General features: G+C 39.9%; 1 protein-coding gene across 10 annotated transcripts in view; it reads right to left on the reverse strand.

Annotated features, from left to right (window-relative positions):
* anln2 (anillin, actin binding protein 2) overlaps window positions 1-20,141 on the reverse strand; it is a 40,503-nt gene extending 20,362 nt beyond the window's left edge. For 2 of the 10 annotated variants that reach the window (XM_062022401.1, XM_062022402.1), the window contains exons 1-8: window positions 19,948-20,140; window positions 12,502-12,595; window positions 12,250-12,417; window positions 7,968-8,042; window positions 6,317-6,501; window positions 6,067-6,159; window positions 3,066-3,152; window positions 2,620-2,695 (exon numbers count right to left, since the gene is read on the reverse strand). In XM_062022401.1, the coding sequence (XP_061878385.1) occupies window positions 2,620-2,695; window positions 3,066-3,152; window positions 6,067-6,159; window positions 6,317-6,501; window positions 7,968-8,042; window positions 12,250-12,417; window positions 12,502-12,589 (772 nt within the window). In that variant the 5' untranslated portion in view covers window positions 12,590-12,595; window positions 19,948-20,140. Of the gene's footprint in view, window positions 1-2,619; window positions 2,696-3,065; window positions 3,153-6,066; window positions 6,160-6,316; window positions 6,502-7,967; window positions 8,043-12,249; window positions 12,418-12,501; window positions 12,596-19,947 lie in introns of all 10 variants that reach the window. The other 8 variants (XM_062022400.1, XM_062022399.1, XM_062022406.1 and 5 more) reach the window with 8 other exon arrangements.
* Window positions 20,142-26,663: the final 6,522 nt, after the last annotated feature.

Below are 26,663 nucleotides of genomic sequence, written 5' to 3' on the forward strand. Positions count from 1 at the left end.
CGTGAGAAGAAGCGATATCCCTGCAGCAATCACCTGCATTCTATGTATTGACTCAAACCTTGGCAATGAGACCTTTTTCTAGGCCATGAAGTAGAACTGAACCAGCTAATATTTATTTGCACTGACAAGGGGCTGCATTACTGTTTGATTATTGATAGATTTTGGGTGTTGTCTTGGCTTTCCCTGCCCCTGTTCAATACTTTTCCCCCGTGTCATTTCACATGATTACACACAACTTAATTTCTGATCTTACTTGTTCCACTTTATTTGTATGTATGGATTACTCGGTTTGTTCCTAACATCTGGTGAAATGTTAATGTCAATAGCACTTTTGGAAATATATTTAGTGAGAAAAATGGTGCCGGGTTAGATACGTATTTCAGCCGCTGTATATAAAATAGTAACATTTCCTATATTGGGTTAGATTTTTTTTAAATTCCATATCGCACAGCACTATCTTGAAAAAATGTTTTTAGCCAGTTGGGTGGTTGTTTTTTTTATTGTCATTATTTTCCAATCCAACAAATTCAGCATACTGGTCTGTTGTTGAAGACCACATCTTACGCATTTGGTTTCAAGACAAAATATTCACACACTGGAACATTTGGATTTGCCATGTTCCTTTTTCCTCCTAATTTTTGTTACCATGCGGTACTACTCACTAGCAGTTATTGAGGTTCTGTCGCTGTAACCTGTGTGTGTGTGTGTTAGCGAGCAACCCCACCTCCACCTACAGAGACAAAGATAGTGGATGACATACAAGAGGATTCCCTCAGTTTGTACGAGTGAAGGTTAATTGTGCTACTGATCAAACCCTTTCTCGCCCTGTTTGGAAGCGAGAGACGAAGACACACGAACATGGCAATGTATCGATACTGACAAAATTATCAAGTACATATTCATTTATTTATGTTTTCATTCAAGGCCTACTGAAACCCACTACTACCGACCACGCAGTCTGATAGTTTATATATCAATGATGAAATCTTAACATTGCAACACATGCCAATACGGCCGGGTTAACTTATAAAGTGCAATTTTAAATTTCCCGCAAAATATCCGGCTGAAAACGTCTCGGTATGATGACGTTTGCGTGTGACGTCACGGGTTGAAGCAGACATTTTGGAATAGCACGGTGGCCAGTTAAGTCGTCTGTTTTCACCACATAATTCCACAGTATTCTGGACATCTGTGTTGGTGAATCTTTTGCAATTTGTTTAATGGACAATGAAGACAGCAAAGAACAAAGCTGTAGGTGGGATCGGTGTATTAGCGGCTGGCTGCAGCAACACAACCAGGAGGACTTTGAGTTGGATAGCAGACGCGCTATCCGATGCTAGCCGCCGACCGCACCGATGATCAGGTGAAGTCCTTCGTCGCGCCGTCGATCGCTGGAACGCAGGTGAGCACGGGTGGTGATGAGCAGATGAGGGCTGGCGTAGGTGGAGAGCTAATGTTTTTAGCATAGCTCTGTCGAGGTCCCTTAGCTAAGTTAGCTTCAATGGCGTCGTTAGCAACAGCATTGCTAGGCTTCGCCAGGCGGGACGGCATTAACCGTGTGGTTACAGGTCCAGGGTTTGGTTCGGTGTCTCCTGATAGTAGAAGTAATAATAGTATTGTTGATCTTCTGTCTATCCTTCCAGTCAGGGGCTAATTTCTTCTGTTTCTATCCGCAGTTAAGCACGATGCTATCACGTTAGCTCCGAAGCTAAAGTGCTTCACCGATGTATTGTCGTGGAGATAAAAGTCACTGTGAATGTCCATTTCGCGTTCTCGACTCTCATTTTCAAGAGGATATGGTTTCCGAGGTGGTTTAAAATACAAATCCGTGATCCACAATAGAAAAAGGAGAAAGTGTGGAATCCAATGAGCCCTTGTACCTAAGTTACGGTCAGAGCGAAAAAAGATACACCCTGGCGTCCTGCACTGCACTCTAATCCTTCACTGTCACTTTCCTCATCCACGAATCTTTCATCCTCGCTCAAATTAATGGGGTAATCATCGCTTTCTCGGTCCGAATCGCTCTCGCTGCTGGTGTAAACAATGTGTAGATGTGAGGAGCTCTTCAACCTGTGACGTCACGCTACTTCCGGTACAGGCAAGGCTTTTTAAAATCAGCGACCAAAAGTTGCGAACTTTATCGTCGATCTACTCTACTAAATCCTTTCAGCAAAAATATGGCAACAACACGAAATGATCAAGTATGACACATAGAATGGATCTGCTATCCCCGTTTAAATAAGAAAATCTAATTTCAGGAGGCCTTTAATTCATATGCTGATTTATTGAGTATTGGCCCAGGCTTAACTGTGTAAATGTTTGGTAGAAAGTGACCTAAAAGACAGATTTTAGTGCTTAATTGGATCTTTTGGCAAAGTACTTTAATTATTAATCAGCTGACATAAACATTTTTGAATGTTAGATGCCGTTTTCAAGAAATTTCACTCTTTTTTTCCTCATTTGACACCTCTACTTGCAATTTACTAATGCAAAATCTGAACTTGTCATTTCCCCAGGTGTTAAGGTTTAGTTTAGCAGTGTATGCTTACTCAGCTTAATGAAAAAGTAGTTGACTTTTTTTTAATATAGAAAACAAATTAGATGTAATGTAATCCTAACCTGTTAAAGATGAATTCTGTGCTCCCGACATGATCGTTTCGCTGAAGCTGCCATCTTTCATCTCTGCATCCAACTGCTGGGGAAAACAGCTAGTGTCAGTTTTAGCACTTTAAGTTAGCCAAACATTAGAGATAAGGTTTATCTGAGATAAAAGTCGTAGTTATAAGCAAAAGTCCATCATTCCTGTATGGAATGTCTGTTTAAATGAAACACACCTCGGGTAATGTGCCCCCAATTAACAGCCTCATTCACCCACACAACACCAATGTTGAACTACACACCAAACAATTGTGATTGTGCACACAATGTTTAATTGTATTTATTCTTGTTTTTCATTGATCACATTTGCAAGTGTAAACATAAACTGCTCAGAAGGTTGGTAGGGTGCACAATCCCAAATGTATACAGGCGTATTTAAAAGAACATGGCCAAAGAGTAACACTCACATCCCACGGTCGCATGGGAGGCCATTGCACCACTCTTTTGATTCTTGGAGTCCAAGAAGGGGTTGAAAAGGTGGAGGGTGTCCTTTCCTGTTTGTATTTATTATGTACAAGCATGTGAATTGTATAGAATAGTATATGATTTTTACGTCCGATGAAGCCAAATTAGGTAACCAAAAACATATGAACTTAATCACTAAAGCACTCTATGTACACACTTGAACTTCAATTGTATATTACCACCACCATAATTCTATTCAAAGAACAGTTGATCATGTTCGCTGCAGCTCGCCACTTTTGTTGGAGACATCGAGGGACAGAAGTAGTCTCTTAACACGAGTACATTTTATAATAACACCAGAAGAAAATGCCAGATTTGTTGCTAGTCGTTTTTAATAAAAAAGTCATTAAAAGTTCATAGATACCTGAAAACATCTCAATTAAGTATATTGTACAATAACAGATTTTTTTAAATGTATGTATACATTTTTGGAGCCTTTTTAAATAAATATACCATAGCAAATTATTCAAGGACGTCATGGTGACCACGGCCATAACCACGCCCCCACCGCCACAGGTATCTTGGCAGTCTAAGGGAAGTACTGCATACATTATTTGTGGCAGCTGGCCAAAACTCATTTGGTACTACCCGTCTGCCTTTGTACATAAACGTATTACGTCCTCGGTTTACGACAGTCCAAACGTGCTCTCAATAATTAATCATAAATGTAATGTTGGTTTGTTGTTCAACTGGCAAACAGCAGCCTGTGCGTGCCACATATTGTTTTAAACTGTGAGAAGTAAGAGTGAAGGTGGTGAAATTCTGTATGGCCAGTAAGCGCTGCTTTATGCAATTTAAGGCTCAAAAGAATAATATCTACAGCAAATTGGTACAGATGGAAAAGAGGGGATGACTGTGCTGAACAAGTGTTCAATGTGGATGAGACATGCTTATTTGGAAGTGTATGCCAAACCATACTCGCATCATAGCCAAGAGGGAGAATACAGCACGGGACCATAAAGACTGACTTAATGCTGCTGGTGACACCAAGCTCCTGCCCATGCTGGTGTATCTTGCTGAGAATACCAGGGTGCTCAGGAATCAATTACCTGTCATCCAAAAATCTAACAAGATGGCATAGTTGACCGTTGTGTTCAGAAGTGGTTCATCTACTATTTTGTGCCAGCAATGAAGTTGTACCTTTGACTTTAAGTTGTTGCTTTTGGTAGACAATACTCCTGGTCACCCTGCCTATTTGAATGAATTACATAAAAATGTTTGGGGGGTTTGCGTTCCATCTAACACCACTGTCCTGATACAGCCTGTGGTCTACGTTCCATTGCCTCTTTCAAGGCCTCTGTAGGAAAATTGCTATGGAAGTGAAGGACTTGATCCTAAAGGAATTTTGGAAGTTCTACAACATCCAAGCTGCTATAAAGAACATGATTCTTGGGATGAAATGAATCAAGACAACCATGAATGGTGTATGGAAAAAGCTGGTCCCATTCCCATAGTTTCGAGAACGTTGAGGATGTCACCATGAATGTTGTTAGCCTGAGAAACCGCTTCATTTAGAAGTGTAGGGCGGATTACGTCACAGTGCTGCTAGGATCTCATGAAGCTCATGCAGCTAAACTGACTGTGATACACAATGTGACCAGCAGATGGTGTTGGATAATGATGTTCAGGTAAACGTAACAAAGAAGACATGGGCTATAGATGTTTGGATGCATTAATGGAGGGAGGAATAAATGTTTGCGCAAAAGCTCGTTGTTCACAACACAAAGTTCGGTCGTTTATAGATCAACAACACTACGGTTACCATAGGAAGCCCTGCATCTTGCAGATGAGGCACGGGACAGAGTGAGGGGGGCAGCAGCAAGACTGAGATCGCGCTAAAGTGAGAGTCACAGATGCAGAATTCTACAACAAAGTCCTATAGAACGTGATATTATATCAAAGAAGGGGATGTCTATTTGTCCTTTCGCTTTCATTTTACGCCGTGTTTGTTGCATCTTTTTTGCTCCTGCTCCATTATAAAAGATGTCGATCAAGGAGGTGGTTTGCAGTAGAGGAACAACACTCACATTTCAATATTCAGTGTTTTATTGTTCATAGTTAATGTTGTAAATCCCACATGTATTTTCATGTACATTCTGAGTGTCTTTTCAGTAAAAAACTAAAACAGACCATCTCAAAAACTGAATGAACTTTAGTTATTTTACTGAATTATATGACAGTCAGAATGTACATAAAAATATAGAATGTGGGATGTACAATATTAACTATGAACAATAAAACACTGGATATTGAGAATACATGAACGTTGCACTCCTACAGACCACCTCCTTGAGTGACATCTTTTAGAACAACAAATATGCAACTAACACGGCGAAACATAAACGCCAAGGGCAAGACACTCGCTATCAGGTTTCTTTGCTCTCTATAAACAAGCCCCGACCAGAGCTTTGTATTTCACTCAAAAGTGCAGATTCTAACCATTGGAATAATTTCTGTAGTTTGAAAATATCCAGCCAGCCGCATTGAAATGCTAATTATTTTGTATTATGCCAAGGTGGCCCAGTTAACTGCTTTTTTATGCTGTTTACGAGACCCATGTCACGTGACTTCAAACTTGACACCTCATTGGCTGGTTCTAAAACAGGATCAATTGCTTCATTCTTAATTTACCAGAAGTGAGTCTTGCTTTTTGAAGCAGCACATTTTTCGACACTGAATTTTTTGTAATGAAGACCCATATATCCTCAAACCTTTATAACAATGAACAATAATTAGAGAAAATATATATATAAAAACAGGTCTTCATTGTGATGTATCCACCATTTTATTTAGTGTTCAAAGTAAGTAAATACTTGATTAACTTTAACTTTCATGATTTCTATTGTGTGATAAAGCGGTTGAATGAGATTTCATAAAGTTTCACAAGTACAGGACTTATGAAGGAATAACAGTATTTTCATCAAATAAAAAAGAAAAACCCACCTGACATAATAAGGGATCAGAGCTGCTCCTCTTCAGCCAGGCATTTGCCTTAATTGGTTGCAAGTGCAACTGGTTCATTTCCTGCTCCCGCTCCTGAGAAGTCACACATCAAACAATAAGAAGACACTGAAAAATATCTATTTCAGGATATATTCACAGCCTTATAAAACCTTGCAAGAAGGGGTCAATACCGGACAGAAAACAAGCCAACGATGACATGTGCATTAGGTTACAGAGCCACCAAACCAACCTTGCGAATGCGAGAAGCCTGCTTAGAGCTGGGTGTTGCATCACCCTGCAGCTTCTGTTGAATACCAGACACAAATTCGGAGAGGTTACGTGACGGAGGCTTGGATGGGCTAGGTGTGGCGTCTGGGCCGGCCTCAGAGAACGGTCCTTTAAAACGCTCCATACGCTGATGGAAGTCTTCCTCACCTAAACAAAAAAACATCCGAAAACATGAAGAGTTTCTGGACTGTTTAGTGGAAGTTCAGTAGTCGTGGTGTAACACGCTTAGCCAGTAAACAAATTCAGTCAAAGAGGAGAAGAAGAAGTAGGGGTTTGAAAATCCTTTTCTGTGGTTTAAGGGTCGTATTTGGGAACATCTGGCCTTCCTGGTGGAATTTCGTTACTTGAAGCCAACATAGAAGTATGCTAGCTTTACCCGTTAACCTGCCAACATCGACAGGCCCATGTTTAATTGTTAACATTGTATTTAATGTTTTACTTTTTAACCTCATAATCATAGATGTTGTTACTTGGCACCATCTTAGAAGTATGATAGCAGTTCCTCTGCTAGCATGCTAACGTTTTATGCGAGCATTTTAGCTCATTTTGTACTTTTAAACCTATTACCGGCAATCATAACTTTTTTCATTACATAGCAGCATCTTAATAGTATGCTGTTCCCCTTTTAGCAATCAAACATTCCATGAATGTTGTCTGTCTGTGTTGGCCCTGATGCTTTTTAACGCCCTGCGGAAACCCTGTCTCAGATCAGTTGACAACCACTGTTTTTCACTTCCGGGGAGAGTCACGTGACGGAATACAAGCAATTAAATGTAGATAATAGTCATCATTGGTACCCTCTAAAGCTCATTTGAACTAATATACAATTCCCCTTTCCTCTGGTACATCTGTGTTCCTTGTTCTATGTTCAGTATTTCCCATTTCATCTACTTGTGGCAGCCCGCCGCAAATACATTTAAGGCCGCCGCAAGTACATTTTATATATTTATTTTTTAAAGATTTTGCCACGTAGTAAGTAACACGTCTCCCTCCAAAGGGATGTGTGCTTCCATCTCCTGAAATCATGTTCCACAAAACATCGACTACGCTATTTGTTTTAAAATAAAGAGTTTGAGCAACAGGCTTCCGTAGTTAGTCAGCACGTACACACAGCTGGCGTGTGTGCTGTACGAACAGGAGACTCATTGAAGAGTATATAGTTAGCGGTCAGTATTTGTTTCTACAGAGTTTTGTGAATATATACCTAAGTAGAAACACACTTCCTTTTTTTGTCAATTTTGTTACGTAAAAATTTCATTGAATAAATGTTTGTGAAAGATCGCAGAAGTTCGCTCTGCTAATTTTCTTTAGCCTGTCAATGAGCTGGTCTGTTGTAAGTTAGCATTAAGCTAGCGACATTAGAGCCAACCTTCAATCCTGTATAATTGTATCGCTTTTTTTTTCAGTTTATAACTAAATGTATTGTTGATTTATTACGCAAAACTGACTTTTCTTACCTATTGGTATCAGTTTTTGTGTATTGGGGATATGCATAGGTCCCGGAAATGTGAAATCAAAAAATGGAGGCATTGCGAAGATGTTCAAATATTACTTAAGAGTATATGTTTCTGAAGCACCGAGACAAGCACTTGGATGTTGATTTGCATACTCACTGAGAAGATGATCGTGACGGATTTTGATGTCATCACCAGGGTCTGACAGACACCGCTGGGTCAGAGGAGTCACAACTATAATAACAAAAATACATGTTATAAAACACAAAATATTATTTATAATACATTTTCTAAACACACAAATTAAAATATATTTTATAACACACATACTTCTGCTAGCATTCAGTAGAGCGAGTGTAAGCTTTAATCAACACTAAGCCAAAGTGATAACATATCAAGACAAAATGAGAACAATTATTATCCATCCATCCATCCATCTATTTTCTACCGATTATTCATCTTGGGGTCGCTGGAGCTGGAGTATATTTCTTCACACTTGTGGAAAAAATGTATACATGCTTGACACAAACCAGTGGTTCTTAACCTTGTTGGAGGTACTGAACCCCACCAGTTTCATATCCGCATTCACCGAACCCGAACCGTAATCATAAAATTATGTTATTACATTAAAGAAATACTAATAAAGATATATTTTACAAACAGAAAGTTACAGGAATGTACACATGATCCCATGTTTACATCTCATTGTGCAACATGTGAATGTTTTGGTGGGAACCAAATGCGTTACTGAAAGGGGTACACATTATTTCCAAAGTAGGACCCCCCCCACCCAGACATATAATACTAGTACACAGCTCATGAAAAACAATATGTTATAGTCATTGTAAGTGGGCCAAAACACTTATATTAGAAAATAATCTCATGGAAATGACTGCTTTCATTTGATTATAATAATAAAACATTTAACTTGTTATTTAGTCAGCCCTAGCGTGTGAATGTGAGTGTGAATGTTGTCTGTCTATCTGTTTTGGCCCTGCGATGAGGTGGCGACTTGTCCAGGGTGTACCCCGCCTTCCGCCCGATTGTAGCTGAGATAGGCTCCAGCGCCCCCGAAGGGAAAAAGCGGTAGAAAATGGATGGATGGATTTAGTCAGGTTTGGGACAGGTGTGCTGCAGGTCTGATGTCGCTCACATGTGCTCCACCGAATGCTCAAGGAGTTTTTGCGTTGGCTCACACATATGGAAAATTAGAGGGAACATTGTTTGGGGGTATACATAATACGCCGACAGGGAGAAGTATGTGTTTACACGATGAGTCGGCTGTGTCGGCGGAGGCTCTGCCGAACCTCTGAGACCGACTCACCGAACCCAGGTTAAGAACCACTGCACTAAACGCTGCTTGGCAAACTGACAGAGATGCATTGCTTCAAACCTTTCAGAGATTTGGAGTCATTGTGATTATTTTTAAATCAGATTAACAATGATGGATTCACCCGCATTAAAGCGTTAATTTTGATAGCCCCATTTATTGTAATAAGTGGGGCTGTCCCGATACAACTTTTTCACTGCCAATACGATACCAATAACGGAACCTAGAATATTGGCCGATACCGAAATTAATTAGATACGATACCAGCACAAATCATAGTACATACTTTTATTTTGTAGTGTGGAATGTTAGAAAAGTTTCCATCAAGTTAAATTAGTCAGGGAACAATGGTAGGTATGAAAAACATTAACTTTTTTTTTTATTATCAATAGGGATGTTCCAATCAGTGATTTATGCTGCTGACTCCAAAACCGATAATCCGTAAGTGAAATTGGCAGATACCAATACCCAACAGATGCATTTCTGTAAAAGTTTACATTTATTTATGGTGATTTTTGTTGACAGTGCAACAATATCAACACATTATTTTAACAAATTCCTTACACTCCTTTATTACATACAATTGTTGTAACAAACAAAGCCCAGTTAACTGCTTTTTTATGCTGTTTAGGAGACCCATGTCACGTGACTTCAAACTTGACACCTCATTGGCTGGTTCTAAAACAGGATCGATTGCTTCGTTCTTAATTTACCAGAAGTGAGTCTTGCTTTTTGAAGCAGCACATTTTTCGACACTGAATTTTTTGTAACAAAAATACATGTTATAAAACACACAATACTATTTATAATACATTTTCTAAACACACATTAAAATATATTTTATAACACACATACTTCTGCTCGCATTCAGTGGAGCAAATGTAAGCACACAATAACTAAACAAAATCAAAAACTATTACTGAGAAAATATCAAATCACTGTAGTAACAATCATATACTGATAGTACCCCTGTGTTACTTTCTGCTATAACGCGGTTCAATCTACACTTACAAAACTTTATGAAGCACTTACTTCTTCTATTGTTTCTAGGTAGCTTAGCTATTACCATGGCTGCCTCTGCTTGCGCTCCGTGTTTAACATTTTTAGGCTCGTCCTCCAGTGATAACGGTACATAAGCTATTAAGAAATGCAGTTTATTTGCCATAACAGAGATGGTTATTATTAACTCAGGGGAGCGGCTCTACAGTGTGAATGGAAAATTAGCTGTTAGCTTGTCAGCCGAGGGACTAAAAATAAAACAATATTCGCCAGAGGGGATCCACGTTTGCCAATTAATGCCTTTCACACACTTAAAGAAAATTGTCCGATACTGATGGTTGGCCGATCAATGGGCAAATCCTTAACTATTAACAGTCTGCAATGGACTTATGCTGTCTTTAAGTTGAAGTGAAGCAGTAATTCTGTTTTTGGCAACAATAATTCATGAAATTAAGCTCATGAGGCAGTAAGTTGAATGATGCAAACTTGCTTATGGATACTTTCTAATTCGCTTCTGCCTTGGAGACTTTGTATGTGTAAGTAATATGAAACTATAATTATTTTATACTTGTTTGTATTGACAAATGTGCTGTATTAAACTGCAGTAATGTTCAATTAAGGACACTGATTACGGATGTCTTGTGTGCTATTTTGTGCTTAACTGTTATGTAGCTGCTAACTCCTAGTAGCCTATTGCCTACCATGTTTACCTTTTGTAAATGACTTGACTAAAATACAAGAAAAGACCAACCTTATTCTACAATAAGCACACAAGCTTTTTTAAGCGCTCCAGGACTGCTTGTATCGGAGCTCATGTAGAAGATTTTAGGTGGAAGCCGATATCACCAGATACTTGTTTTTTTGTTGTTGCTGAGATTGAAACCATATCTGACAGCACGTTTGTCTCAGCCATCAGCGGTTGGAACAGGGTAAACTCGCCCCGGCTTGTGAGGCTTGCTGGAGGACAAGGATATCAAGCTAACAACAGTGCAGCAAGAATCCTGCAATAAAATATCAAATTGTTTGTGATGCAGATTCTTAGGTCAAATGTTATAAAGAAATTGAGCAAAGTCACAGCTTGTGGTTCACGTTCTTGATGTTCGTATCAAACTACAAAATAGATTTATCGTAGAGGTGGGAATCTTTGTAGTGCCTGAATCATTATCAAATCATGAGGTGCCCAATTTGATTATAAATCAATTATTGATACATCTTTAATCATTATATATTTTTTAAGCATTACATTTAATAATTAATATGTTCTCACATGGAAAAGGGTGGAGTCCCGTCTCCGGGTTGGGGACGAGATCCAGCTCGAGGTGGAGGAGTTCAAATATCTTGGGTTCTTCTTAACGAGTGAGGGAAGGGTGAATCGTGAGATTGACAGGCGTATCGATGCGACGTCTACAGGGATGCGGACCCTGCATCGGTCCGTCGTAGTGAAAACGGAGCTGAGCCGAAAGGCAAACCTCTCAATTTACTGGTCAATCTATGTTTCTTTCCTCACCTATGGTCATGAACTTTGGGTTATGAGCGAAAGGACAAGATCATGGGTACAAGCGGCCGAAATGAGTTTCCTCCATCAAGTGGCGGGGCTCTCCTTCAGATAGGATGAGAAGGTTTGTCATTCAGGAGGAGCTCAGAGTAAAGCAGCTGCTCCTCCACATTGAGAGGAGCCGATGAGGTGGTTCGGGCATTTTGTAAGGACGCCTCCCTGTGGAGGTGTTTAGGGCAGGCCCAACCGGTAGAAGGCCACAGGGAAGACCCAGGACAAGTTGGACAGACTGTTTCCCAGCTGGCCTGGGAACGCTTTGGAATCCCCTGGAAAGAGCTGGACGAAGTAGCCGGGAAAAGAGAAGTCTGGGCTTCTCTGGTTAGGCTGTTGCCCTGCGACCCAACTTCGGATAAGCGGAAAAAGATGGATTGATGGATAGTGATTCACATGATGAAAACATTTTAATTATATACCATTTTCAAAAAGGTTGAAAATGTTCATCAGGATTCTTCTTCTTTGTAAACACTTTTTGTAATCCAGAAAGGATTCCTAAACTGGATCATACAGTACAATGTTTGACTTTAAAACAGAAAAGACTGTTGGGAGGCCTTTCTTACCATCTCGTCTCTCGGCCAGCTGCTGGACTCGTGACCGCACGGATGGCACAATGGGCGTATCGGGCTTTATCATCACCTCAGCTCCACGTCCAGACGAAGAGGCTCTCGGGCTACGGTTTTCTCGGCCCATTACCTCCAAACGTGGACGCTTCTGACTATCATTGACTTCTACAAGGTTCCAAAAAATTATGTGGTCTCCAATCAAACGTGACTAATAAAGACATGAGAAAATATGTTGCATCAACCACAAACCTGATGGGTAGAATAGATTGTCTAGTAGAGGTGTTCTTTGCCTCTTCAAACTGAAGCCACCATCGCTAATTTCTTGACCAGCTTCCATACTAAGCTGCAAAGAGAATACAGTATGTCATTTATATACAATATAATCAAATATACAATTTAGTTTTGTGTTCAAAGCTTGCAAACATTCAATAAGCAGTAGCATATTGACCCGATATCAAGTAACAGGGCCAGTATGCTGATACCGATTAGTGTTTCCCACCGGCCAGCAATGTTCTTGTGTGTTGGTCTTATTTGCATGATAGAGATAGATTGATTAAAGTTTATTATTGTATAGTAACAGGTTTTTTGCAGAAATCAAAAATCTAATTCAATAGTTTTCAATGCAACTTAAATTTAATGCCCATGTCATGCTGCATAATGTTATTACATGTATATACTGTATAGTCAAAACCACACAATTGTATACAACAGTTTAAATTTGCCTAACTCTGGCCAAATTAAACACTTAAGTCTAGGGCTGCAACAACTAATCGATTAAATCGATTAAAATCGATTATAAAAATAGTTGCCGATTAATTTAGTCATCGATTCGTTGGATCTATGCTATGCGCAGAGGCTTTTTAAAAAAAAAAAAAAAAAATTTTTTTTTTTTTTAAATAAACCTTTATTTATAAACTGCAACATGTACAAACAGCTGAGAAACAATAATCAAAATAAGTATGGTGCCAGTATGCTGGTTTTTTTCCCAATAAAATACTGGAAAGGATAGAAATGTAGCTTGTCTCTTTTATCCGATTATTAATCGATTAATAATCGACAGATTAATCGATTATCAAATTAATCGTTAGTTGCAGCCCTACTTAAGTCATTAAAATAATACAAATGTAATAAACATATTTTTCATTACTGTGGTAGTTAGCAAAAATTGCACTTCAATAAATATTGAACAAGTGCTGATTTTTCCCAATTGCGATGACATTCCGCATCCCTGCACTAAATGTACGCAGTGCTTCTATTTTTTTGTCGGTCACTGCAAATCGGCGTTTCAATTTACCTAAAATCTGCTTGTGTTGGACAGGAAGTCATGCACAAACACAAAATAAATTGTCCGGTTTACTTTCAAAATAAAATAGTCTGTCTTCAATATTTTGAAACTTCCTAAATGGCAGAGATGGACATGAAGTCAACTTGTCAAAGGTTTTTAGAAGTAATTTTACCTTGTTGAGACAAATGAATAAGGACATACGGATTCTGGAGATCCAAAATTTAAAAAGCATACACAGGCATATCCTGGGGTAAGCAGGGCAGTGGTTTGTAGGAGTTGAATGAAATGAAAATGGTATGTATGTGTACAAAGCTTGCCAGGGATGATATTACTGCTGTGTTGTTGCTTCCCATCCATCGATTTGTTACCCCTTGTCCCTCTTAGTGTCGCGGGGAGCCGGAGCCTATGCCAGCTGCACTGGGTTGCTACAAAAAAAATAGGCTGTCGTTCTGCAAGTCAAGTCAATGCCGTCACAGGCACGCCCGCCTGTGGGTATTGCTGGACGGCAAAGCTTGCTACGTTGCGCTGCGTTTGCTTTAGTGTTTACTTTATCACACGATTAAGCACGGATTAGCGAGGTTTTTCATAAAACTGCACCCTATTTTGCTGCACAGCAGAACCGCAACAGAATGGCGATGGAGATTGCCGGCTACGTTTCGCTGGCATTCCACATCCTGTGAAAATCAGGGGTCAGGTGAAAGCAGGCTTCAGTTACTGTCCTCAACGAGCAGTGGTGGGTGCTGCCAAGAGGGCCCAGCAGTGTTCCAAAGCCTAACTGCAGCTGGTTCTGAGCAAGTAGCACGATGACTCTCACCACTCCAAGCCCAAACTGCTAATTATTTGCCCATACGCAAATGTGGCTGTAATACCCCTCCTTACAAAGCGAGATGTCATTTAAATGTAAATGTTTCTTCACTGTTAGGTTAAAATAAATCACTGCAACGTCCCAGTCATTTGTTAATGAGTAAGTCAATAGATTCGGTTTTGTAATGCATTTCACAAACCTCCTGTCTTTGATTTGATAGCACAGGAGTCGGCAACCCAAAATGTTGAAAGAGCCATATTGGACCAAAAATACAAACAAAAATTCTGTCTGGACCCGCAAAAAATTAAAAGTCTTATACAAGTGTTAAAATAAAGGCAACACATGATATAAGTGTCTAGATTAGCCTACTACCATAGCCTGACGCAAATCTTTGTTGACAGAAATGTTGTATATTAATTTTTATTCAACACATTTTTGCAACATTGGAAAACATTAGTAAAATGGAGGCTTCTCACAGGATTAGATAACTTCCGGAAAAACTGGCTCAGAATGGCCAAAGGTATAGATGTGTGTGTCCAAGTTTAAGGAAACGGCAGGCTGTCTTCTTCTAGTAGATTTATTAAAATTTTTCAAAACTGGGTAATGTTTGCTGTGGTCTGGAACAACATGGCACACAAACAACTATGAGAAATGCAGCCAATATTATATACAGATAATGTGTCATGAGACATGCAAAAATAAATTAAATACACAGAGGACATAAGAAAAGGAAATTCAATGAGCTCAAATATACCTACAAACGAGGCATAATGATGCAATATATACATACAGCTAGCCTAAATAGAATAGTAGCATAGATTAGCTTGACCAAATATGCCTGATAAGCACTCCAGCAAATCAATAAAATCAACAAAGTTCACCTTTGTGTATTCACACACAGCATAAAACTTTTGGTGGACAAAATGAGACAAAGAAGGAGTGGCATAAAACACGTCTTTCTGTGGCAGCATCGGAGAAAGTTGTACATGTAAACAAACTACGATGAGTTCAAGGATTGCTGAAATTAGTAGGATAAAACGGTGCTTGCCAAATACTCTCATCAGTGAAGCATGTATAATATACAAACCCCGTTTCCATATGAGTTGGGAAATTGTGTTAGATGTAAATATAAACGGAATACAATGATTTGCAAATAATTTTCAACCCATATTCAGTTGAATATGCTACAAAGACAACATATTTGATGTTCAAACTGATAAACTTTTTTTTTTGCAAATTTTTATTAACTTTAGAATTTGATGCCAGCAACACGTGACAAAAAAGTTGGGAAAGGTGGCAATAAATACTGATAAAGTTGAGGAATGCTCATCAAACACTTATTTGGAACATCCCACAGGTGAACAGGCACATTGGGAACAGGTGGGTGCCATGATTGGGTATAAAAGTAGATTCCATGAAATGCTCAGTCATTCACAAACAAGGATGGGGCGAGGGTCACCACTTTGTCAACAAATGCGTGAGCAAATTGTTGAACAGTTTAAGAAAAACTTTTCTCAACCAGCTATTGCAAGGAATTTAGGGATTTCACCATCTACGGTCCGTAATATCATCAAAGGGTTCAGAGAATCTGGAGAAATCACTGCACGTAAGCAGCTAAGCCTGTGACCTTCGATCCCTCAGGCTGTACTGCATCAACAAGCGACATCAGTGTGTAAAGGATATCACCACATGGGCTCAGGAACACTTCAGAAACCCACTGTCAGTAACTACAGTTGGTCGCTACATCTGTAAGTGCAAGTTAAAACTCTCCTATGCAAGGCGAAAACCGTTTATCAACAACACCCAGAAACGCCGTCAGCTTCGCTGGGCCTGAGCTCATCTAAGATGGACTGATACAAAGTGGAAAAGTGTTCTGTGGTCTGACGAGTCCACATTTCAAGTTGTTTTTGGAAACTGTGGACGTCGTGTCCTCCGGACCAAAGAGGAAAAGAACCATCCGGATTGTTATAGGCGCAAAGTGTAAAAGCCAGCATCTGTGATGGTATGGGGGTGTATTAGTGCCCAAGACATGGGTAACTTACACATGTGTGAAGGCGCCATTAATACTGAAAGGTACATACAGGTTTTGGAGCAACATATGTTGTCATCCAAGCAACGTTCCCATGGACGCCCCTGCTTAATTCAGCAAGACAATGCCAAGCCACATGTTACATCAATGTGGCTTCAGAGTAAAAGAGTGCGGGTACTAGACTGGCCTGCCTGTAGTCCAGACCTGTCTCCCATTGAAAATGTGTGGCGCATTATGAAGCCTAAAATACCACAACGGAGACGCCCGGACTGTTGAACAACTTAAACTGTACATCAAGCAAGAATGGGAAAGAATTCCACCTGAGATGCTTAAAAAATGTGTCTCCTCAGTTCCCAAATGTTTACTGAGTGTTGTTAAAAGGAAAAGCCATGTAACACAGTGGTGAACATGCCCTTTCCCAACTACTTTGGCACGTGTTGCAGCCATGAAATTCTAAGTTAATTATTATTTGAAAAAAATAAATAAAGTTTATGAGTTTGAACATCGAATATCTTGTCTTTGTAGTGCCTTCAATTGAATATGGGTTGAAAATGATTTGCAAATCATTGTATTCCGTTTATATTTACATGCAACACAATTTCCCAACTCATATGGAAACGGGGTTTGTAAACAGTGGGATTTCTAACAATTAGGAAGGTTTGTGTCATGTTTGTCCTCCTACAGAAAATATATTTTTTTCTTCATCTTTTTCCATTTTTACACTTCTCTGAAAGAGGTGCAGGGAGCCACAAGGGCGGCGCTAAAGAGCCACATGCAGCTCGAGAGCCGCGGGTTGCTGACCCCGCTCTACCATTTAACAATCCAGAAGAAAATTTAATTAAATTTAAATAAAACAAACTAAGTGGGTGCTTCGGGGTCCGAGCACCCACGTGGGATTGATGGCAAATTATTTCTCACCACAAAGCAAAAAACGCGCATGCTCAGAAAAGCAATGCATTCCTCCTAAAAAAGTAACGGGACTGGTGAGTGAGTCGGTAGCTGTGTGAGTTATGTTGACAGTTCACGGACTGTGTTATCCATCCATCCATCCATTTTCTACCGCTTGTCCCTTTCGGGGTGGCGGGGGGTGCTGGAGCCTATCTCAGCTGCATTCGGGCGGAAGGCGGGGTACACCCTGGACAAGTCGCCACCTCATCACAGGGCCAACACAAATAGACAACATTCACACACTCGGGCCAATTTAGTGTTGCCAATCAACCTATCCCCAGGTGCATGTTTTTGGGGGTGACGTGTTAATTTTGCTTTCTTTTGAGACTGTTACATTTGTTTTAGCTTGTCAAACCAGGCACATTTTGCAGGCACGCAAGTGTAGTCTGAGGTTGCTGATTTATTAACAACTTTCAATCTTTAAAATAATTTTGGAAAAATCAATCTTCCATCCATGCATCCATTTTCTACCGCTTGTCCCTTTCTGGGTCGGGGGTTGCTGGAACCTATCAGCTGCATTCGGGCAGAAGGCGGGGTACACCCTGCACAAGTCGCCAGCTCATCACAGGGCCAACACAGATAGACAGACAACATTCACATTCACACACTAGGGCCAATTTAGTGTTGCCAATCACTACTCAGTGGCCTAGTGGTTAGAGTGTCCGCCCTGAGATCGGTAGGTTGTGAGTTCAAACCCCGGCCGAGTCATACCAAAGACTATAAAAATGGGACCCATTACCTCCCTGCTTGGCCCTCAGCATCAAGGGTTGGAATTGGGGGTTAAATCACCAAAAATGATGGCCGGGCGTGGCACCGCTGCTGCCCACTGCTCCCCTCACCTCCCAGGGGGTGATCAAGGGGATGGGTCAAATGCAGAGGAAAATTTTCACCACACCTAATGTGTGTGTGACAATCATTGGTACTTTAACCTATCCCTTAGGTGCATGTCTTTGGAGGTGGGAGGAAGCCGGAGTACCCGGAGGGAACCCGCGCAGTCACGGGGAGAACATGCAATCTCCACACAGAAAGATCCCACCAAGTCATTGAACACAGTCAGGTATTGAACACAGGACTACTTAGGACCTTCGTATTGTGAGGCACATGCACTTTCTTGTTGTAGTTAATTTTGTGGCGAGTTTGGTCCGTTTTACAAAATAATAAAGCCCCAAATCATATGGGATATTAACTTTGCTGAACGTCTTTTTTAAAAAAATAAAACATTTATACACACACACCGAGCACCCACTGGCAGAAATGTAGATCGGCGCCTATGCCTACAGCGTACATTACAATCCATCCATCCATTTTCTACCGCTTGTCTTGTTCGGGGTTGCTGGAGCCTATCTCAGCTGCATTCGGGCAGAAGGCGGGGTACACCCTGGACAAGTCGCCAGCTCATCACAGGGCACACACAGATAGACAACATTCACACTCCCATTCACACACTAGGGCCAATTTAGTGTTGCCAATCAACCTATCCCCAGGTGCATGTCTTTGGAGGTGGGAGGAAGCCGGAGTACCCGGAGGGAACCCACGCAGTCACGGGGAGAACATGCAATTTCCACACAGAAAGATCCCAAGCCCGGGATTGAACACAGGACTACTCAGGACCTTCGTATTGTGAGGCACATGCACTTTCTTGTTGTAGTTAATTTTGTGGCGAGTTTGGTCCGTTTTACAAAATAATAAAGCCATAAATCATATGGGATATTAACTTTGCTGTACGTCTTTAAAAAAAAAAAAGTTTTATACACACACACACCGAGCACCCACTGACAGAAATGTAGATCGACGCCTATGCCTACAGCGTACATTACAATCAATTATGCAAATGAGGTTATGACATATTCGAGCCACGTTTTAATGACAGCCAATACATTCCTTACTGAGGCGTTGGCAACACTGCTACTACTGTACTGGCTCGAATTCAAATAAGCATAGAAGAGAATAAGAAAAACATCGATCGCATTCCACGATACGAATATTGCTATAGCGATATTGTGATATTAGGAGAAAGGTCATGGCGTGCATGATGCACTGTTTTATATGTGCAAATGTTGACTGTTCCCAATCTGTAATTCTCTTTGCAACATGTTAAACTCTGTTTCTGCCACTTGGTCAGGTCTCTCTTGAAAGGTTTTTTTTCTTAACGAGTTGTTAACCTGGTTAAAATTAAGGGAAAAAAATACATCAATTATCATTGGCATCGACATTTGAAACGATCCGCCCACCTGGAATAAGACAGCACTGCGTGGAATCACACAACTGCTCTTCGACATGTGTATCAACAAACGATGAACATAATCATGTGTTTCACTTCAAATACAACTATGCGTCAACTAGACAAATTAAACTCGACAACGCCCCATTTGAATCTTTTTGATCATTAATGGCATTCAGCTATTCGGTAGTTAAGTTGGTTTATTGGGCTGGCAGTTGATAGTTTGACGCTAAATGATTGCTCAGTGACGTCGTAGTTATGTAGTTAGCATGCTAACTACAAGCTAACCCAGCAATTTAGACGGTGAACGACAGCCTCGCTTAGCTATAAATGCTACTTCCTCCTCGTAACCTTCAAGAACAAAATATCAACGGAAAGTGTTAAGGTTGTACATGTAAACGTCTTACCTGAAAAGTCGATATGAAAGTTGAGTACCGACACGAAATGACTGAACGCGGACAAGGTCGCGCTTGTTGTGTCGACTGTCGAGGCTCCTCCTGCAACTTTGAATTTCAGCGGGCTTGTTCAACGTCGACGCTTACGTCAGTGCCGTCAGCTGTGCTGATCTGGGACCAGTTCTTTCCGCTCAACATACCAAGGAATCCAGCAAGGAATCTCAGCAACACTAATTCATAGGCAAGAGGTTGGGACCATTCGCCGTAATAGACAAAATGACCGCGTAAAAAAACGTTTGCGATTAGTTGTACAATTACTTTCTACAGTGCTCGCTGTGTAAACTATAGATTGTTGGAACATTTCTAAAAAAATGTGTCGTGCTACAAACCATTCAACACTCTGTAACAAGACTAACTCAGATTTGTCAATACCTCTTTACATCAGGCATTACGGTAAAGCGTACAGTGGGCATGTTTCAAAAATAAACATGACTTTCATTTGGTTAACATTCAGTCGGTTATGTGTTATCTGCAGTGGAGGAAATGTGTTGTTGTAAAGCATATGTGTCAAAGTCAAGGCCCGCGGGCCAGACCCGGCCCACGAATGAATGATCTATGGCCCACGGGATTATATTTTATTAGTATTAGAACCGGCCCGCAGGCCCCAGTCGCCTGCTGCTGTTTTGCACGCACCAATACTCCATCAGTGTTGGCGCTAGGAATTTTCAAAATGGGGTCCCAGGGACCCCATCAAGTCATAAAAATGGGGTCCCACAGTAAATCTTTGGGGTCCCACTTTTTTGTAACCTTTTTTGAAAACAAATGATAAATGTATGTATTATCCTGTTGTATCTCACATTCTATATTGTGTTTTGGAAAAAGGTTGTCATAAACGTTACTTAATTCATTAAAAAAATATATATATATATTATTTTTTTTATCCAATCCAATCCACTTTATTTATATAGCACATTTAAACAACAAAATGTTTCCAAAGTACTGCACAACAATATTAAAAACAATATTCAAATATTATCCTTAGCTCCACCAATGACTGAATAAAAACAAAAAATAAATACATATAAAACCAATATAAAAAACAATATAAAATAAATATGATTAAAAACGATTTTAAAGGGTAAAACCAATTAAAACAGTAAATATAAATCCAAATTTTATTTTAAGTCTGGTCTTGGGCACCACAAGCTGGAGCTGGCTCTCGGACCTCAGAGCGCGCGCAGGATTGTAAATTGGGATGAGGTCCGAGATATACTGAGGTGCCAGTCCATGTAAAGCTTTAAAAACAAACAGCAAGGTTTTAAAATCAATTCTAAAATGAACAGGGAGCCAGTGCAAACTCTGAAGAATTGGGGTTATATGCTGGCGTTTCCTGGCCCCTGTTAAAAGTCGTGCTGCCGCGTTCTGGACTAACTGCAACCGGGAGAGAGCTTTTTGGCTAATGCCAGCATAAAGTGCATTGCAGTAGTCCAGGCGACTTGAAATAAAAGCATGCACGACTTGTTCAAAAAGGTTAAAAGATAAAAATGGTTTTACCTTTACTAAAAGACAAAGATGATAAAAACACGATTTTAATACGCCATTGACTTGTTTGTCAAGTTTAAAATCGCTGTCTATAGTGACGCCAAGGCTGGTGACTTTGGGACGCACATAATTTTGCAATGGTCCCAAGTCAGTGAGGGCTGGACCAAAAACTAAAATTTCCTTTTTTACCTCATTCATTATTAAAACATTCTGGGCTAACCAAGCCTTGACGTCGCATAGACAGTTGAGAAGGGGTGTCAGGGGGCCGTGCCCTTTTGAAATCTTGTATGCATATTAATGTATTCAGTTAACAACATTGATTCACTTTCTTCTTTCCTTCATGGATCTAAACTTTACCGCTACCGATATTTTTAAAAATATTTTTATTGTAATATTTTCAGAATGTGTTTGTTCTATTTTTGGCCAAAGTAAGACAAAGAAAACCATCTGAAGTTGTCTTTATTTTTTAGTTTTAATGCCATGAATTTAATAGTCCGGCCCGCATGTGCACAGATTTTCCCCCATGCGGCCCCTGAGCTAAAATTACTTTGACACTCCTGTTGTAAAGGGTTAATATTAGGGGTGTGGGAAAAAATCGATTCGAATTCGAATCACGATTCCCACGCTGTGCGATTCACAATCGATTCTCATGGTTTTTTTAAATCGATTTTTTTATTTTTTATTCAATTTTTTTTATAAATTAATCAATCTAACAAAAAAATACACAGCAATACCGTAACAATGCAATCCAGTTCCAAAACCAAACCCGACCCAGCAACACTCAGAACTGCAATAAACAGAACAATTGAGAGGAGACACAAACACGACACAGAACAAACCAAAAGTAGTGAAACAAAAATGAATATTATCAACAACAGTATCAATATTAGTTACAATTTCAACATAGCAGTGATTAAAAATCCCTTATTGACATTATCATTAGACATTTATAACAATTTTTTAAAAAGAACAATAGTATCACAGTGGCTTACACTTGCATCGCATCTCATAAGCTTGACAACACACTGTGTCCAATATTTTCACAAAGATAAAATAAGTCATATTTTTGGTTCATTTAATAGTTAAAACAAATTTACATTATTGCAATCAGTTGATAAAACATTGTCCTTTACAATTATAAAAGCTTTTTACAAAAATCTACTACTCTGCTTGCATGTCAGCAGACTGGGGTAGATCCTGCTGAAATCCTATGTATTGAATGAATAGAGAATCCTTTTGAATCGGGAAAAAAATTGTTTTTGAATCGAGAATCGTGTTGAATTGAAAAAAAAATTGATTTTGAATCTAATCGTGACCCCAAGAATCGATTTTGAATCCAATCGTGGGACACCCAAAGATTCACAGCCCTAGTTCTTATCTTCTTTTTCTTCGGTTTTAACGGCCTTTGGCATCCATCATTTTGTGAATTACCGGCTCCCTTCCAGTAGGCCTATGCCCTATGTGTCAAAGTCAAGGCCGAATGAATTATCTGTGGCCCCGGGATGATATTTGATTAGTATTAGAACCGGCCCGCAGGCCACAGCCGCCTTGCACGCACCAATACTCCATCAGTGCTGGGGCTCGGAATTTTCAAAATGGGGTCCAAGGGACCCCATCAAGTCATAAAAATGGGGTCCCACAGTAAATTTGTGGGGTCCCACTTTTTTGTAACCATTTTGAAAACAAATGATAAATGTATGCATTATCCTGTTGTATCTCACATTCTATATTGTGTTCTGGAAAAAGGTTGCCATTTATGCATTCATCTTGATATTAAGGAACATGTTTTATTGTTGAAGGACATTTACCTGTTTGCTGTTTGCCTGTTGAAAATGTTTTTTTCTTGAAATAACTGACAGAGCCATAAGAACATATTGCTTTATTCATTTAATGTACAGAACATAATTATAAATGATAAATGGGTTATACTTGTATAGCGCTTTTCTACCTTCAAGGTACTCAAAGCGCTTTGACACTATTTCCACATTTTACCCATTCACACACACATTCACACGCTGATGGCGGGAGCTGCCATGCAAGGCGCTAACCAGCAGCCATCAGAGGCAAAGGGTCTTGCCCAAGGACACAACGGATGTGACTAGGAAGGTAGAAGGTGGGGATTGAACCCCAGTAACCAGCAACACTCCGATTGCTGGTACAGCCACTCTACCAACTTCGCCACGCCAACATGTGATATTTCTTTGAAGGAAGTTTGTTTTTGTCTGTGAGCCTGTTGAAAAATGTTTTCACTTGAAATTAGTGACAGAGCCGTACAAAAATGACTTAGACTTAGACAAACTTTATTAATCCACAAGGGAAATTGTTCCACACCGTAGCTCAGTCTCAAAGGATGGAAAGGATAATGCAGGTTCAAGTTCAAGTTCAAGTACCAATGATTGTCACTATTAAGTAGACTACAAATGTACCATAGTAGCAATATAAATATATATAACATATATGTAATATTTACATATTATATATACAGTATATAATATATACTGATATATTATATTATTATGCGACTCCGAACGGGACAAGCGGTAGAAAATGGATGGGTGGATATTATATTATATTTCTATATAATATATACAATATATAACAAATCCCAATTACCATGTACAATATTACAGTATATGTAACATCTGCAGCAAAAAAAGGGCAGCATAAAATAGAGAGTAGATCCAGCAGAAAATATACATTAAAAACAAAGAGAGGTAGCTAACATAGAAGAGATTTGGTAATAGACAAAAATCATCTATTGCTGTATGGCAAGTGATTATACAGCTGGATGGAGTGCGGAATGAAGGAGTTCTTGAATCAAACACTGTGGAAACGAAGCTGAAGGAGCCTGTTGGAGTATGAACGCCGCTGTCCCTCAATTGTCTGGTGGAGTGGGTGGGCAGGATTGTCCATGATGGCGAGCAGTTTGTCCAGTGTCCTCCTGTCCCTCACTGACACAAATGCCTCCAACTGCGTGCCAATAGTTTAGTTTCCGGATCAGTTTGCTAATCCGGTTTAAGTCCCTTTTGCTGGTGCTGCTCCCCCAACAAACCACTGCAAAGTACAGGGCACTGGCCACAACAGACTGAAAAAAGATCTCCTACAGCTTGCTGCACACATTAAAGGACCTAAGCTTCCTCAGGAAAAAGAGTCTGCTCATGCCCTTCTTGTATACAGCTTTGCTGTTGTCCTTCCAGTCCAGTCTGCTGGGAAGTGGACTCCCAGGTACTTGTACGTCCCCACTACTGCCACCTCCAGGCCCTGGATGTTGATGGGCTCCACAGGGGTCATTTTCTTCTTGAAGTGGATGACCAGCTCCTTGGTCTTGTCCACTCTAAGGAGCAGATGGTTGAAAAATGTTTTTACTTGCAATTAGTGACGAAGCCGTACACAAATGTTGGATTATTCATTTAATAATTAAAAATATCAATCAAAGTTTTTTTATATAGCCCTAAATCATGAGTGTCACAAAGGGCTGCACAAGCCACAGCGACATCCTCGGCTCACATCCCACATCAATACAATAAAATGCAATACAATACAATACAATACACTGTGTTAGGTCTTGGTTCAATAGGTTGTGTGCAATCATTTTAATATGTTTTGATAAAAATTGAACCATCGGCTTGTAGCAAATTAGTTTTTTTGGCCCTCTGATGTATTTGACTTGGACAACCCTGGTCTATGGCATTTTGACCGTACTACTTTTGTGCCCTCTAACGCAGTTGTGCCTCTATACCTATTTTCACTCTAGAAACTTTCGTTGGTGTGCTTTTCACTCATATTCAATAATCAATTTTGTGTCAGCTTTTTCTTTCCCCCTTTCATCAACTCCCTCTTCACCACCTACCTTTGTGCACTATGTCTGCTGTCATGTTCTACCAACTCCTCTTCTTGACACACCGCACACAATCAAGTATGATGTTTCCCTATCAATTTAAAAGTTTTATTCATTATTTATTACTGTGTTTTTTAATACTTGCCGGGACCTGAGTCCAAATTTACCATACTCGTGCAAATGTGTACGGGTATGACAAATAAAGCTCCTTGAATTATTATTGTGTGTAAGATCTGATATAAAATGTCCTGTATTTCTATCCATTTTAATGCCACCAACACTGCAACCATCTCCACTGTGTACACCACTAACCAATTCCCAGTTCTTTTATGAATGCCCACACCCAGGGCTGTCGTTTAGGGGGTAAAGGTATTGGTAATTCAAAGGGCCCACAGACCCCAATAGCACTGTTTTCATACTTGTTTTAATTGTCCTTGTTCATCTGTTTATGTTTGTAAATGTTGAACTTTATAAATAAAAGGTATATGAAAAGAAAAAAAATACATATAAAAAAGTTAAAAAAGTAACTCCCACGCGCAAAAAATATGACAACATTGAGCCACGCCCACTTGCCCCCCCATTGGACTGCCGAAGATGAATGTGTTTACTCCCTTGGAAGTTCTACAAGGCAGATACATCACGCCCACAGGACAGGATTGCTCTGGACTACATGTGCTGGGAAGAGAAAGAGCAACAAAGACTTTCTTAGGGACAGACTCTTGGAAAGACCCTCTGGAGCAGACCCAACTGCTTGGTTTGGTGGCTGAGATGGTCTCTTGTCCTGGGGATGTTCTCTTTCTTTCTTCTTCTTCGGTCAATCACACTGCAAAATCAATCTAGGACAGTGAATCTGAAAATTGACGACTCAGTGAGATTTATTAGAGATGAAACGAACACGCAGGAGAAAAAGTTCTCCCTTCAAAATAAATGATTTAAAATGCCTATTTTATTATTAAAGAGGGAACTCCAGTGCAAAAAGATGTACAGTAGAAACTGCATGCACCCATTTTCATTTTCAGATTTTTAGCCTTTTTCATTTTCAGATTTTTAGCCTCCAGTAGAAATGTAGTCAAAACATATCCCTTTGAGTAATAATATTTATAATTGTTTAATGTTTTATATACTCCATCTAAGGTTTGATGGACATGGACATATGTAGCCTACAAGTGGAACGTTCTGTCAATTTAAGAACAGTATTTAAATTATTAAGAGATCATTCTGCAGTAATACAGTAAACGTTTGTCTAGCACAGGGGTCACCAACGCGGTGCCCGCAGGCACCAGGTAGCCCGTAAGGACCAGATGAGTAGCCCGCCGGCCTGTTCTAAAAATAGCTCAAATAGCAGCAC

Source organism: Entelurus aequoreus, linkage group LG16, assembly GCF_033978785.1.
Source record: "Entelurus aequoreus isolate RoL-2023_Sb linkage group LG16, RoL_Eaeq_v1.1, whole genome shotgun sequence".
In the NCBI taxonomy this organism is placed as follows: domain Eukaryota; kingdom Metazoa; phylum Chordata; class Actinopteri; order Syngnathiformes; family Syngnathidae; genus Entelurus; species Entelurus aequoreus.